The 14,940-nt window shown below is 36.6% G+C and overlaps 1 protein-coding gene across 1 annotated transcript in view; it reads right to left on the bottom strand.

The window, feature by feature from the left end:
- HGSNAT (heparan-alpha-glucosaminide N-acetyltransferase) overlaps positions 1-14,940 on the bottom strand; it is a 47,954-nt gene that overhangs the window by 17,936 nt on the left and 15,078 nt on the right. The window contains exons 3-7 of the mRNA XM_056813634.1: positions 7,985-8,121; positions 7,643-7,764; positions 6,299-6,368; positions 2,393-2,462; positions 942-1,051 (exon numbers count right to left, since the gene is read on the bottom strand). Coding sequence (XP_056669612.1) covers positions 942-1,051; positions 2,393-2,462; positions 6,299-6,368; positions 7,643-7,764; positions 7,985-8,121 — 509 coding nt within the window. The remainder of the gene's footprint in view (positions 1-941; positions 1,052-2,392; positions 2,463-6,298; positions 6,369-7,642; positions 7,765-7,984; positions 8,122-14,940) is intronic.

Here is a 14,940-nt window from a genome sequence, read left to right as displayed (position 1 = left end):
GGCTAAGTGATTTGCCCAGGGTCACACAGCTAGGAAGTGCCTGAAGCAGAACGGGAACTCAGTTCTTCCTGGTTCCAAGTCCAGTACTCTAACACTGAACCATCTCTCTGCCTTATAAAATGGAATGATGAATTTAATAGAAATTTTTAATTCTTAAACTTAATGAACTTCAATAGGGATAAATACAAAGTCCTATACTTGGGTTCATCAAAATCAGCTTCAAAAGTATATTGTGCAACCAATATGGAAGTGTGTTTTGTATGATAATCCACATATGGCACAGATCAAATTGCTTGCTATCTCCAAGTAAGAGAAGTAAAGGGAGGGAGGGAGGAAGACAAAGTTTGCATTTTATAATTTTGGGAAATGTATGCTGAAAATATTATCACATGTAATTGGGAAAATAAAATATCTTTTAATAAATTAATTAATTTATTAATTTATATACACATACATATATATTTTACGCAAACACACACATATATATAGGGGGTGTGACCCTGGACAGGTCACTTAACCCCCACTGCTTATTTCTGACTGTTGATCTGCCTTGAAACCAATATTTAGTATTGATTCCAAGACAGAAGGTAAAAGGGTTTAAAACTTTTTTAAGTATATGATGGGGTAACAGCAGTTTATGTGAAAAAGTCATAATGGGATTTTAGGGAAAAGCAAGCTGTACAAATCAAGTATGATATGGGGACCAAGAAAGCTAAAGCAATGTTAGGCTGCATTCAAGGAGGAAGGCTATAACATTCTCTGCCCTGGCTGTACCCCGCCTGGAGGAACCTAAAAAGTGACAGCGAAAGCAAAACACCCAGTGAAGGTCACCAACCACGTGACCCTGGAATGCTTCCATTCCATCCAAGAGTCCCTAAAGGTTGCAAGGTTCTATATAGGAGATAAGTGAAAAACAAAGTTCAAAGAGAATCTCTACTTACCCTCGGAACGTGTCTAGAGAACGAAGGCGATGCACTGGAGGGGTCAGCCTCCAGGCTTCAACCTGCAGGTCACTACTGTAAGACTCTGCTCTGGTCGGAGACCCCAGCTCCTTCAGAAAGAAAACAGAAAATTTGCTTGGAAATATTTAATTTCATTTTTTTCTTTTCACGAATGTATCTAAGAAAACTAAGAGATAATAAAGATCCATCCTCTGGTCTTCATGTCGTTGCATAAGTTGTCCCACACGATTAGAATGTTTTCCCTCCTCACCTTCCCTTCTTAGAATCTTCAGCCTCCTTCAGACTCAGCTCAAACACAATTACTTCCTACAGAAAGCCCTTCCTGGTTACCCACCTCTCCAGATCCTAGTCCCTCATCCCCACCAAAGAAATGATCTTGTATACGTTCTGCATACGTGTGTGTGTGTGTGTGTGTGTGTGTGTGTGTGTGTATATATATTTTTTTTTTAATGTTCCAGTCATTCTTTCAAAACCAATTCATTCAGAAAGAGAGAGCCAGAGAGAGAAAGAGGGAGAAAGAGAGAGAGGAAGGAGAGAGAGAGAGAGAGAGAGAGAGAGAGAGAGAGAGAGAGAGAGAGAGAGAGAGAGAGAGAGAGAGAGAGAGAGAGAGGAAGAAAGGGACAGCAAGGGGGGTGAAAGGGAGAGAGAGTGAGAAAGAGGGCGAGAGGGGGGGAGAGAGGAAGGAAGGAAGGAAGGAAGGAAGGAAGGAAGGAAGGAAGGAAGGAAGGAAGGAAGGAAGGAAGGAAGGAAGGGGAAGACAACATGCTGCTTCCCTCAATAGAATGCAATTCCTTTGAGGGCAGGAACGAATTCATTTTGGTCTTTATCTCCCCAGCACCTAACCCACTAGGTGTTTATTATTTGATGCTTAATCTCTTGCCTCAATTTCTAGTTCCATTTGATTTTTTGGTGTTTTTCTAAGCTTGCTAATGGGACATATTAAAGGCACGGGCATGTAGAACTGGTCTGAAATAAACTCATTTCACCCAATGCCAACCATTCATTACAAAGAGAGCTGAAAAGAGCAGTAAATCAGTACAAGTGTAGGGAGACATACTTAAGTCCTGAGATCTAACTGCTGTAAACATCTCCTCGACAACCTCTCATCATGTTCAAGTTGTCATGGCCAAACGAAAGTCCCCAAGTGTTATGAGTCTGGTTCTTGGCTGACAAACACATGCTTAAAAACTGTCCCTAATTGGTAGGAATGGCCAGAGACCATGCTCTGATTTCACAGCCTTTGAAAACACAGGTTTTTTTCCACTCAATGATGAGACGTGATGTGGTAGAAATTAGGCAACCAACCACACCACAAATATGGATAAGAATTCCTAAATTAGAATCAGTAATCATTACATTTTGGAGGGAAAAAATTCTAACTCTTTTGGAAGACAACAAAGACTTTAAGTTGGGATGTTCCAGTAACTCACAGAATTAATGAGACGATCAGTTTCTCTGGGATTCATTTTTTTGTATAGCCAGTTCCGAACAGGATCAAGTCTGTAAATAAATGAATGTGTCCTGTTAGTATACTCCATTTCCCTTAAAATGTTACCCCCTCATTAATTAATTAACATGAAGACATAACAAGGCAGAGTTTGAATCTGACAACTCTGCTTTAAAAGGAGGCAAAAAATCTCACAGAAATAACTGCTTTTACCTTGTAAAAATCAATGAAACTCCTACTTCCCATAAGAATTTATTTAATACAAACTTTGTTGACATCTTTGTTGCTTTGCTAACATGAGATTTTTTCTTTTAAACATTATTTTCTAACATAAGATTTTAAAATATGTTCTTTTATAGATTATCTTACCACTTCTACTTTACTCAGCATCTTGTGAAAAAGAGTTAAAGAAATAGATCTTAATGAATAATTAAATCAATAAAATGGACCCTGAGATTCCAACTTGCAACCATCAGATGGGTAAAGACAACGAAAAAATAGAAAATGGGTTAGGCTTAGGGTGTGGCAATTGCTGGAGGTGCCATGGGAAGATAGACACAATAATACACTGTTGGTGGAGTTGGTGGAGCTATGAATTGGTCCAACTGTTCTGGAAATAAATTTGAAATTATATTATACCACCACCACCACAGGTCACTAAAATATGTATGCCCTTTTATGTACATGCCTCCAGAGAGGTCAAAGATAGATGAAAAGGGTTCATATATACAAAAAATATTAATAAGAAATTCAAAACACTGGAAACTACATGGATTCCCAATACTTGGAAAATGACTGAAAAACGATGGCAGATGTGTAAAGACTTAAAAGTACTGACACAAAGTGGCATGAACAGAACCAGAAGAACAATGTATATATACAGTTACAGAAATATTATTATGTGATGATCAACTGTGAAAAACTAAGTCATTATCAGGAAAGCAAGTGTCTTTGATAACCACACAGGGCTCATGATGAAAATGCCATCTACAACCAAAGAAGGAGCCATCAGAGGCTCAGGTAGAGCAAAGCATGCCATCTTCCACCCTTATTTCATTAATGAAATCTTTATTGTGTGATATGTGTCTTCTATCACGACATAAGCAATATGGAAATATGTACTGCATGCAAGTATTGGTATAACTTATATTAGACTATTTACTTCCTGAAGGCGGTAGGGAAAGAGAAAGAGAGAAATTTTGAATCCTAAAATATCAGAAAACAAGTGTCAAAAATTGTTTCTACCTGTAACTAAAAAATTAAATAAAATCTTTAAATGATGGCGAATGAATGTAATAGAATATTATTATGCTCTTAAGAAATTATGTGGGAAGAGATGTGAAGCAAAATAAATAAATAGATATAACCAAAAAAAAAAAAAAGAAATTATGTGATAATGATAGATAAGAGAAACCTAAGAAAATTTGCATAAAGAGATTGACTAAAAATGCAGAATGGGGCATGGCCAATGTGCGAATTAGTTTTGCTTGGCCACATCAATGACAAAGAAAGGCTTTTATTTGGGGATCATGGAGTTGAGAGGAGGGAATATTTTGTGATAGTAATTACAAAAAAGGAACAGAAATAAAAGTCAGTGAAACATTCAAAAAGTACAAAAGGGAATAGAAATAAGTTCAGAAGGGTATAGAGAAAAGCAGGGAAGCTTTCTTTCATTAAATTTAATACTCGTAATAAAAGTTGTCTCAAATATAATCTTTTTTTCTTTGTATGTTTAAAACATCCATGTCTGTCAATATTTATCAAGTTCACAATTTTAAAAAAGGACATTTTCATCTTTAAAAGGGGAAGTTAGGATGTTAAAACAATTTGCACATAGGGGAACACCCATTCCCCAAAAGTAAATGGTCAAGAAAATTTTAATTTAAAAAAAGGGGAAGTGAGTATTAAAATCATTTATCTGATTCTCCCTTACATGTAGGGAAACAGTCATTCCCCAAAGTAAATGGTCACAGGAAGAAGGAAAAAAAAGAAAAGAAAGGAAAATAAAGGCAACTACTAACAAGAGAGATCTGATATCTTCCCAAATCATACAGCCAAGATTTAATAGGCAATCTCCCAAGACTTGTCCAAACTGATATCTACTACCTACTTCTGCTGATTCATTTCATGTCCCCTCCATGATTCTGTTTAAGAGTGAAATTGTAAGAGGCCTATGTGATTAAAGCCCACCATTTTGCACTAAAAAATGATAGAACAGGGAGTTTTTATCCTATCACTTACAAATTACAAAAATCAAGTGACTGTTCAAAAAGAAGTTCATTCCCACAAGGGGTAAGATCCGAGGGCCAAGCACTCAGAATGGTAGGTGCCTTCAATGGTAGGTCATCTAGTCAAAGCCTCTCATTCTCAGATGAGAAAATGAAGCCCAGGGATATTAAGTGATTTGTCAAAGGTCTCATGGCTATGAAGCAACTGACAGACTAAGGATTTGAACCAAGGATTTCTGACTCCAATTCCAGTACACTTTCTATCACACACAACATTGTCTCATTTTTACAGTGTCCTTATCTTGGGTCAGCTGTCACTTCACAAAGCGTAATTCACTCTTAAGGTTATAACTGGGAACAGAGTTAATCTCCCCTGATGTATATCCACTTAAAAGAAGTGTGGAAAGCCATTCTTAATGCTAGGATTTTTATTATAACTTTTGCTGGATTTCTCCTTTGCCCATTTTATATACTATCTGGGTTCATAGTTATACAAAATGCAATATGAAAAATATAAATTTGGCAACAGTAATATTGAATCCGTGTTATACCTTATGATTACAAAGCAACTTATATAAAAATAAAACAGATATATTAGGATATAGTAATTTACATTACAAAAACACCTACAGCAGGGACTTCTTTAAATAAAAAATCCCAAATGAGTTGGAGATGTTAGAATTTAATTTACAAAAAAGGTTTCCAGAAACTAATCTACTTTATAGAGTGGAGCTATACTTGGGCTCCTTTTTTGATTACTTCCTCTATTATTTTTTCCTATTCCTCCATGAAATAATTTCTAAAATGTTATTCTTCTCCAGTAGGAAGGGCAATAATTATAATGTGGTATTCTTTTATGACATTCCTAAACTATTTTACATTCTTTTGGATTTAAAGGTTTCAGTGCAACTAAAAGTCCCCAGATATCTTTTAACACCAAATCTAGTCTCTAGTTCTGAAAAGATCAGTACTGACCTTGAGAGACAAATATTCTATTTGGAATTTAGGCAAAATAAGCCTCTTTTCAGGGGTTACTAAAATTCCAACCAAAATGTCCAGAGTTTTGAAGTAGCCCTCCTTCTTTTCCTTTTTTCATCCATCCTCATTTTTTCTCTTATTCCCACCCCTTCTCAGAATCTTTTTGTTCCCTCTCAAAACCCAACTCATCCTAACACAAAGTCAAAATCACACTAGACAAACTTCTAGACTATCCTAAAACTACTTAGGAAAGAGCCCAGAATAAAGAACTGGAATATGGAAGGTTCAGCTTAGTCTCTCTTTTCCTATCCTACCTAGTTGTGGAATAGTGGCACCAGGGAAGACGTGGCTGGGAAAGCTTAGCACCAAAGAAGAAAGATGATGGTTTAGGCTTAGTTTTGTTTTTTTCCTAAGTCTGAGAATCACCTCCTAAAAGTCCTGGAAGCCACTACAGCTCTGAACAAAGTATAAGGACTTCTGTTAAGAAATAACTAGTTGAGTTTGGGAGTATCGAGGTTTTTGCTGTAGCTGGGGGTTTTTTTAAGTACTTTGAAGGGAAGGTGTTATATGGCAGAACAGAAAGCTGATAAAGGAATGAAAATAAGACTCTACAAATATACAAAATATGCCATGACCCACTTTCTCCAATTCTCTTCATCCCACCTCCAACAGTTTCTACTTACTTCACAAAGAAATTTCCTACAGAGGAGGAAATGATGATTGCTATGTAAACAAGGAATGCAATGTAGATAGCTGTAGGAAGAAAAAGAATACCATCATGAATAATGTCAACATTACAGTCACATTATTATAATGCATAAATTACTTTTAATTTATAGTGATAGATCACTGTTCAGATATAATATTACAGAGAGAAACCCCACATTTCTATGCTAAATTTCCTACAAGCAATGGAGAAAAAAGCAAAAGGCATTAACAGAGTGAAATCTAATTATTAATGCCCCATAGCTCCACAGTTTGTGGTCATTCAGTCATATCTAGTTCTTTGTGACCCCATTTGGGGCTTTCTTGGCAAAGATTGTACAATTATTTGCCATCTCCTTCTCCAGCTCATTTTCCAGAGGAGGAAACTGAGACGAACAGGGTTAAGTGACATGCCTAGGGTCACACAGCTAGTAAGATGAGGTCATGGGATCCGTGTTCTATCCACTACATCACCCACCTGCCTAGCTCCAGAGTTTTATTGCCTGAAATTCACTAAACTAAGAAATATATTTGGATGACAGATTCTGACTCCAGAACTGACAGAGAAAGGAGGAATCTAGTTGGCCTCATAGGAAACAGATAGGGACCTCTTTATCCTACTCCTAAAATAAAGTAAGATTTTACTTTAATCCAATGTTTCCATTTCTAAATTCCTATCCTTCATGTGTTTGGTCTGTTTGTGTCTAAGCTTGGTAACCAACATTACTCTACTCATTTTTCACTAAATAGCTGATATAATCAAAGCTTAATGATAGCAATAGCTGTCATTTATGTACCACTGATTTTCAAAGCACTTTACCTATATCATCACTTTTAATGATCACAACAATTCTTAGATGATATGATCATATCTAATTTACAAATGAGGAAACTGAGGCTCAGAGATGTTATGTCTTTTGCCTAGGGTGACAGAGCAAATAAATCATTGAGGGGGACAGCTAGGTGGCTCAGTGGATTGAGAGTCCAGTTTAGGGTTCAAATCTGACCTCAGATTCCTAGCTATGTGACGCTGATCAAGTTGCTTAACCCCAACTGCCTTGGAACCAACAGACAATATTGATTCTACAATGGAAGGTAAAGATTTTTATAAATAAATATTTGAGGGAAGAGTCGATCCCAACCCTTCCTCACTCTAAGTCTAATACTCTATCCACAATGTTATGTTGGCTCTAATGGTATAAGATCTACACACTGGTCTCTGAATTACCCAAAAAGCTCTGTGCTACAATCCTTTCCAAGCATCATTCCAAAACTGAAAACATTTTCAGGATAAGTTAAATAATTAGCAAATGGGTACATACGAAGGTTGCTGTTGATTGGATTTTCATTGATGACCATGTCACAGGACATCTGGTTGATACCACCATAGTGAGGTTTTACCCAGAGAGAATAGTTTCCAAATTCTCCAAAAATATAATGTATCCTGCAAAGAATTAGAAAAAATAGTAATTTTTTTAAAAAGGTTAAAAACTGAGTTGAACTTTGACAAATATGTTCACTGCAGAGGGGTATGACTGCTGTAGACCAAGAACAATATGGAGATGTGTTTGAAAGGGAAGGAAAAAGGTATAAACGAGGTTGAGGAGGGTGGAGAGAAAATGTAGATTTTATTTAGATAGGTCAACATCAAAGGAGGTACAGACCGGCAAATCTCCTTCTTTTCCAAGGTATCATTTAGAAGCAGGGTGACAGGGTGCTGAGTGCTCACTGCAACTGCTGCAATGCTAGGGTGTCCAGGTTTGGGACTCACTGGAACGGACACCAGAAACTGATACAAGCACTATAAAAATAGAAGCACAAGAAGGAAGGAGGATTGGGACTTTTAAAATCCGCTGGCTTTTTTAAAAAATAAGTTTTTATTGATGTCTTCTGTTTCTTACATCATCAGAGTATCCCACATATCCCTCCTTCCCCCCCTCCCAGAGAGCCATTTCATGTGACAAATGGTATTTTTTTAGAGAGGAAAAAAAATCAATCAATGGATCAATAAATTGAAAAACACTGAAAACAAGTGCATAACACCTGCAGAGATTCCACCTCCACAAAGAGGTGGGCTAGGGCTGTCTTCTCAATATCTTCATTTCCAGTACAGCTGAATCTTTAAAATTTTGATACATTTCCTTTGAATGTTTGTTATGTTATTCTTTCAATTACATTGTTGTGATTAATGTATATATTGTATTCTTGTCTCTGCTTATCCTGCATCACTCCATAGAGACCTTTCCAATACTTCTCTGTATTCATCACATGTGGTGTTTCTTACAGCATAGGAATATTCCATTATAGTCACCTACCACAATTTGTTTGGTCATTCCCCAACTGATGGACATCTATTTTTTTTTTCAATTCTTAATTATCACAAAAAGTCTTGTTATAAATATTTTGGAATGTATAGAGACTTTCTTCTTATCAACAGCTTCCTCAAGGTGTAAATTCAGTAAAAGAATCTCTGGTTCAAAGGGTATAGCCATTTTATTCATTTTATTTGCATAATTCCAAACTGCTTTACAAAAATATTTGTACCATTTCATAGCTCCAACAACAACATATTAATGTATCTACAACCCTACAACTTCTCCAGCACTGACTACTGCTAATTTGTCATTTTTGCCCATTTGCAGTGAAGCCTCAGCAATGTTTTGATTTATATTTCTCTTATATATGAATGGCTATTAGTCACACCCACACTCACACAGACTCTTAAAGGACCTTAACATCAAACTAAAGAAGACCCTAATTTGAATTTCATCCACCTCAATTTGTTTTCATCTAAGTGTTTATAATGAAAAGAATATTATCAATTGAATTTTCTTCCATTATCTGAAAGGAATACACACTTACACACATTTAAAAATATAAGAATATTCCAATTCCCATTGAAGTAATTTTTACCACCACCACCCCAAAAAAAAGGGCAGTAGAGAGTAGAAATACAGAAATAAGATCTTACTATAAAGTCATCAGAAGCAGATTATATGATTTGGACTTTGTATGAAAGTCTTCCTGAAAGGGAAGAGGATGAACACTGAAGAGGAAGGTTGTTTCTTAGGGATTAATCATGTGGATACACAAAGGCTATGAAGTCAAAGATCAGTCAATAAGAGTCACAGGAAGAGAGGAGGAAGAAGACAAAGAGCTGGTGACTCATTGCTGAGAGGCAACTATTGGTTGACATGATAACAATAGAAGACATCTACCTACCACCTCCCCAGCCTTTCTGTTCAAAACATAGAATCTCTCACGAGTTGTCAAATGAGATAAGTGCTACCCATTTCTGGTAATTAATTTGGACACAAATAATACTGCGAGGAGGAATCTGAAAACATTATTAAAAGTTATAAAATTCAGAGTAGGAAACTGAAATTCATAGGGGTAGAGGTATTGTTTTCACCACTCCTACCCCCAAAGGCAAGAGCTTCAGAAGAGAAGGCAGAATTGGGAAGATGAAGAGAGGATGTAAGAGAGCAACTACGTGGCTCAGTGGATTGAGAGGTGAGATGGCCGTGGGTTCAAATCTGACCTCAGATACTTTCTAACTGTGTGCCCCTGAGTAAATCACTTAATCCCCCATTTCTTAGCTCTTAGCTCTCTTCTGCCTTGGAACCAATACACAGTATTGATTCCAAGACAAAAGGTAAGGGTTTGAAATGATGGGATTTAAGAATGGGATTTTAATTTTTAGACCATGGCTTAAAGTATAAGAATGGTAGTCTCCTGGCCAGAGATGAAGTATACCTAACATGTATTAGTAATAATAAATTGGCCTGAAGTTTTACAAATCTAATGAAAAAGAGTTTTAAAATTAAAAGAAAGAGAAAACTGTCTATTCACTGTCACCAAGCAAGAAATCATAGAGAGTTGACAAAACAGGAAAAAAAATGTACCAAGAGATACATTCAGAAGTATATTGAGGACAAAATCCAAGCAAAAAAGCCACTGATAAATCATATCTTTATGAAAAATGCATAAAACATGGGTACCAAACAAGATAAACCAATAATCCTAATGCAAAGAACAGAATTAACTTATTAAGTTAAATGAGATTCAGGAATAGAATATGATTCTGGAAGATATCCTCTTATTAAAAAAAAAAATCAGCCTAAGTAAAAGAGCAAGAAGAAGCAGGGATAGTCCAGCACAACACAGCAGCAAGATCAGTCATGAGAAGAAATTCAGGAACCTTCAAGGAGCAGGGTCGGGAGTGGGGCAGAGTTCATCATGGGAGAAAACAGAAGCCATATTTGTAAGCTAAATGTATTTTTGAACAAATGAGGAAATGCAAGACAAGTGACATTTCTGAAGAACATGAAAGCTATGATTCCTAATTAAAGCCTCACCTCTACCTGACCATGGGGACCATGGAAGAGTCATTAGTTATTATGCCATGAAATTCACAAGACATGTTGATAAGAGCAGTGATGGTGGATTTCAATTCTCCATATTTTGGTTGAAGCTCTCTCTTCCCAGCCAGAAGCAGAGTAATTCATAACTTTTTATCTTTTAAAAGGAATAGAAATCCCCAAAAAGGGGGAAATTCTAATTTGGACCTGATTCTCAATAACAAGAAGGAACTCGTTGCTGAGTAATGAGAATCTTGATAGGAAGTGCCCCTTTTAGCTTAAAATCTGTGACAGAGAAGGAAAAAGAAGTGAAAAGGCTCCAGATCTTGGGGAAGTATATTTCAAAGGGTGTAGGAAAAAGAGTTGGAATCCCATAGTCTAAAACTTTACAGGAGGGGCAAAGTTCTCAAAAAGGAAATTATGAAGACACAAAAGAAAAACAATTCTAATGAGAATGAGGGGTTTTCTGAAGAAGCCAATGGGTTACCCAAAGCAAGTCCCCAACCTAATTATATTTTAAAGAAATATGTGGTGAGAAGTAGAGTAGTAGAATGTAGCTACTGAGCTAGCTGAACTCTGAGTCAGAAAGATCCAGGATCCAGCTCTGACTGTGTGACCCTGAACAAATTGCCACCTCTCAGTACCCCCAGCAAGTCGCTAAGACTGTAAATTGCAGGAGCTGCCCATCTGCATTGGTTCAATGAGTTTCTTCACTGGACATTCCTTTCCACTAATGAAATCACAGGTCCAGACATCTTCCCACTTTTACTACTACCACCTCCCCCAAACTCCCTCAAATAAAACACATGTAAGGAATAGAGAAGGGCCAGGAATGAAGAATGAACCCCATATGGGATGGACCTATAAGAACAGTATCAGAAATACTAAAACTTTTCTAAGGATGTTGAAGAAGAATCAGGATAATAGAATAATAAAAGAGAAGGGGAGAGAGCTGGATGTTTGGGCTATTGTTTTTGTGGTTGTTTTGGCTATCCTAAGAAAAAGAGAAGAATCAAAACAGGGTAGGTTCACTATTTGAAGGTAGATATTACAAGAATAACTTATGATAAAGAAAACAGAGAAATTATAAGAAATTATTATTATAAGAATAACTTATGATAGAGAAAACTCCATTTCTATTTGTCTATTTTTTCTTCTGACCAAGAGAATGACCTTTGGACTAGAAAGGACTGTACCAAAAAAAATTAGTTACTAGGGAATAATGTCTGAGGTAAGGAAGGAAGCAATAAGAGAGAATCTTGCTGCCCTTGAAAAGTTCAAGTTGAATAACTGGCCCAGATAAACTACATCCCAGGAAATGGAAAGAACTGGCAGATGTGATGGCTGAGCCATTATAAGTGATCTCTGAACGAGTGGGGAGAACTTGAGAAGTATTGCAAGATTGGAGATGGACAAATAACTCAGTTTGTCAAAGATAAAAAGGATTGAGTCTGTAAACTGTAGGCTAGTGAGCTTGTCCTTTAATTCCCCGCAAACTTCTAGAGCACTTTATTAAACTCCTGAATACTAGAAAAGGAAATAGTAATCAATCATAAATAAAGTCAATATGGCTTTAGCAAGATCAGGTCCTGAGGCAGGTAGGTGGCACAGCAATAGCACACCAGGCCTGGAGTCAAGACGACCTGGATTCAAATTTAGCCTCAGACACTTCCTTCCTAGATGTGTGACACCAGACCAGGCACTTAACCCTGTTTGCTAACCTTTGCCCTTCTGTCCTAGAATTGTTCTAGAACAGAAAAGGGTTTTGAGGAGGAAAGGGGGACAGATCATGCCGGATTAACTTTATTTCTTTTTCTGACAATGTCTCTAGGCTGGTAATGCAACTAGATTCTAACAAAGCTTTTAATGAAGTATTTTATGCTAGTTTTATGGAAAAGATAGAGCTACGGATGAGAGAATAATACAATTAGGAGGATTTAGAAGTGGTAGAATGGCCACATGCAAGAAATAATCATTAATGAAGAGTTCAGTATCAACTTGGAAGGAGGTATCCCAGAGGGCTATGCTTGCCCTTGTGTCATTAAGTATTATAACCACTGACTTAGACATATTGATCTATCAATCAATCAACAATCATTTATTAAGGGCCAGGAGCTAAAGATACAAAGAACAAAATGAAATGAAGCTCTCAAGAAGTTTACACACAATTTAAACATAAAAGTATAGATAAGATATTCACAAAAAATACACATACACATATAAAATATACATGTAAATTAATCAATCAAATATTTATTAAGAATCTGCTGTGCCTGGCACTGAGCTAGACATCAGGAATACAAAATACAAAGAATTAAATAATCCTCATTCACAGGGAGCTTATTTCCTCATGAAAGAGACAATTGGTGCATATAAAAATCTGCACAATACATAAAAATCTGCACAACACAATACAAATTAGTTCAAAATAAGGTAGTTTGGGAAAGAGGGCACTAGCAGTTGTGGGGATAAGAAAAGGCTTCCTGAGGAAGATGATGCTACATCTTAAAGGAAGGGGGGGGACGGCTGGGTGGCTCAGTGAATTGAGAGCCAGGCCCAGAGACAGGAGGTCCTGGGTTCAAATCTAACCTCTGACAGTTCCTAGCTGTGTGATCCTGGGCAAGTCACTTAACCCCCATTGCCTAGCCCTTACCATTCTTCTGCCTTGGAACCAATACACGGTATTAGTTTAAAATTGGTTTTAAAAAAGGGTTTTTTGTTTTTTTTTAATAAAAATTTAAAAAAAAAAAGGAAGAGAGGGACTCTGGATTCTGCATAAGGAGAGAGTTGATTTCCCAGGCATGAGGGACAGTCAGTTCCCCAGAAAAGGTACGGTATCTGGAGATAGAAGTGTTGTGTGTGAGGAACAAAGAAAGCACCAGTCAACTGTAAAAGGTAACATGTTTCATCATAGGTCCTTTGGAATTATGGTGAGTCATTGTGTTAAGTCTTCAAATTAGCTACTGTGAACAACACAATGACCCACCACAATTCCAAAGGACTCATGATGTTAAATATCATCCACTTCCAGATAAAAGAACTAATAGCTTCAAAGTGAAAACTAAAGCATAATTTTTTCTTGCTTTTTTGTTTGTTTGTTTCAGAACACGGCTAATGTGGAAATATATCTTTGCATGACTTCTCATATATGATGGTATTATATTTCTTGCCTTCTAACTGGGTGGGGAAGGGAAGAAGGGAATTTGGAACTAAAAATAAAATTTAACATTTAAAAAAACTGTCTTTACAAAATTGTTGTTGTTATATAAATTGTTCTGCTGGTTCTGTTCATTTCAGTTTGCATCATTTTATCCAAGTCTTTCCAGGTTTTTCTGATATCTTGCCCTTCAACATTTCTTTCAGAACAAGTCTTCTACAAATTTATACATCATAACTTATTCAGCCATTCCCAATTTATAGGCACCTGATCCATTTCTGATTCTTTGCCACCACAAAAAAAAAACTACTCTAAATATTTTTATATGTATAGGTCTCTTTGACTTTATTTTTATTTCTTTGGGGTATAAACTTAGTAGCAGTATTGTTGGTTCACTGTTTAATAACTTTTTGGCCATGGTTCCAAACTGTTTTCTAGAAAGCTGGCTGGACCAGTTCACAGCTCCCCACATCCCCTCCAGCATTTGTCATTTTCTTTCTTGTCAATTTTGCCAGTCTGATGAGTGTGAGAAAAATCCTCAGGTTTTTTTTTTTAATTTCTCTGATTTTTAGTGATTCAGAGCATTTTCTCATGACAACTTGGATTTCTTCCTCTGAAAAACATTTATTCATATCCTTTGTCCATTTATCATTTGGAGAATGACTTATTTTCATAAATTTTAATTGATTCCATATATATCTCAAGTATGAAGTATTATCAGAGAAACTTACTCTGTAATTTTTTTTTACCAATTTCCTGCTTCTCTTCTAATGTCAAGTGCATCAGTTTTATTTGTGCAGAAACTTTTTAATTTTATATAATCAAAACTGTCTATTGTATCTCTTCTTTAGTCATAAATTGCTCCTCTAATTTCCTTTATTTCTATATCATATACTCATATGGAGCTTATTGTGTGTACATAGTACAAGATGTTGATCTATATCAGTGATGGCAAACCTTTTAGAGAGAGTCTAGGTCCTACCCATATCCCAGACTGAGCGCCATACCACCACCACCCTGCCCAAGTGCTGCCCCTCCCCCCACATGCTGGGTATGCCCCACCCCCACACAGGGGAGGGAGAAAGCACTCTCATTGGGCTGC

This window comes from Monodelphis domestica, chromosome 1, assembly GCF_027887165.1.
Source record: "Monodelphis domestica isolate mMonDom1 chromosome 1, mMonDom1.pri, whole genome shotgun sequence".
NCBI lineage: Eukaryota > Metazoa > Chordata > Mammalia > Didelphimorphia > Didelphidae > Monodelphis > Monodelphis domestica.
Note: the sequence above shows the minus strand (reverse complement) of the source record. Positions and strands in the feature narration are given on the sequence as shown.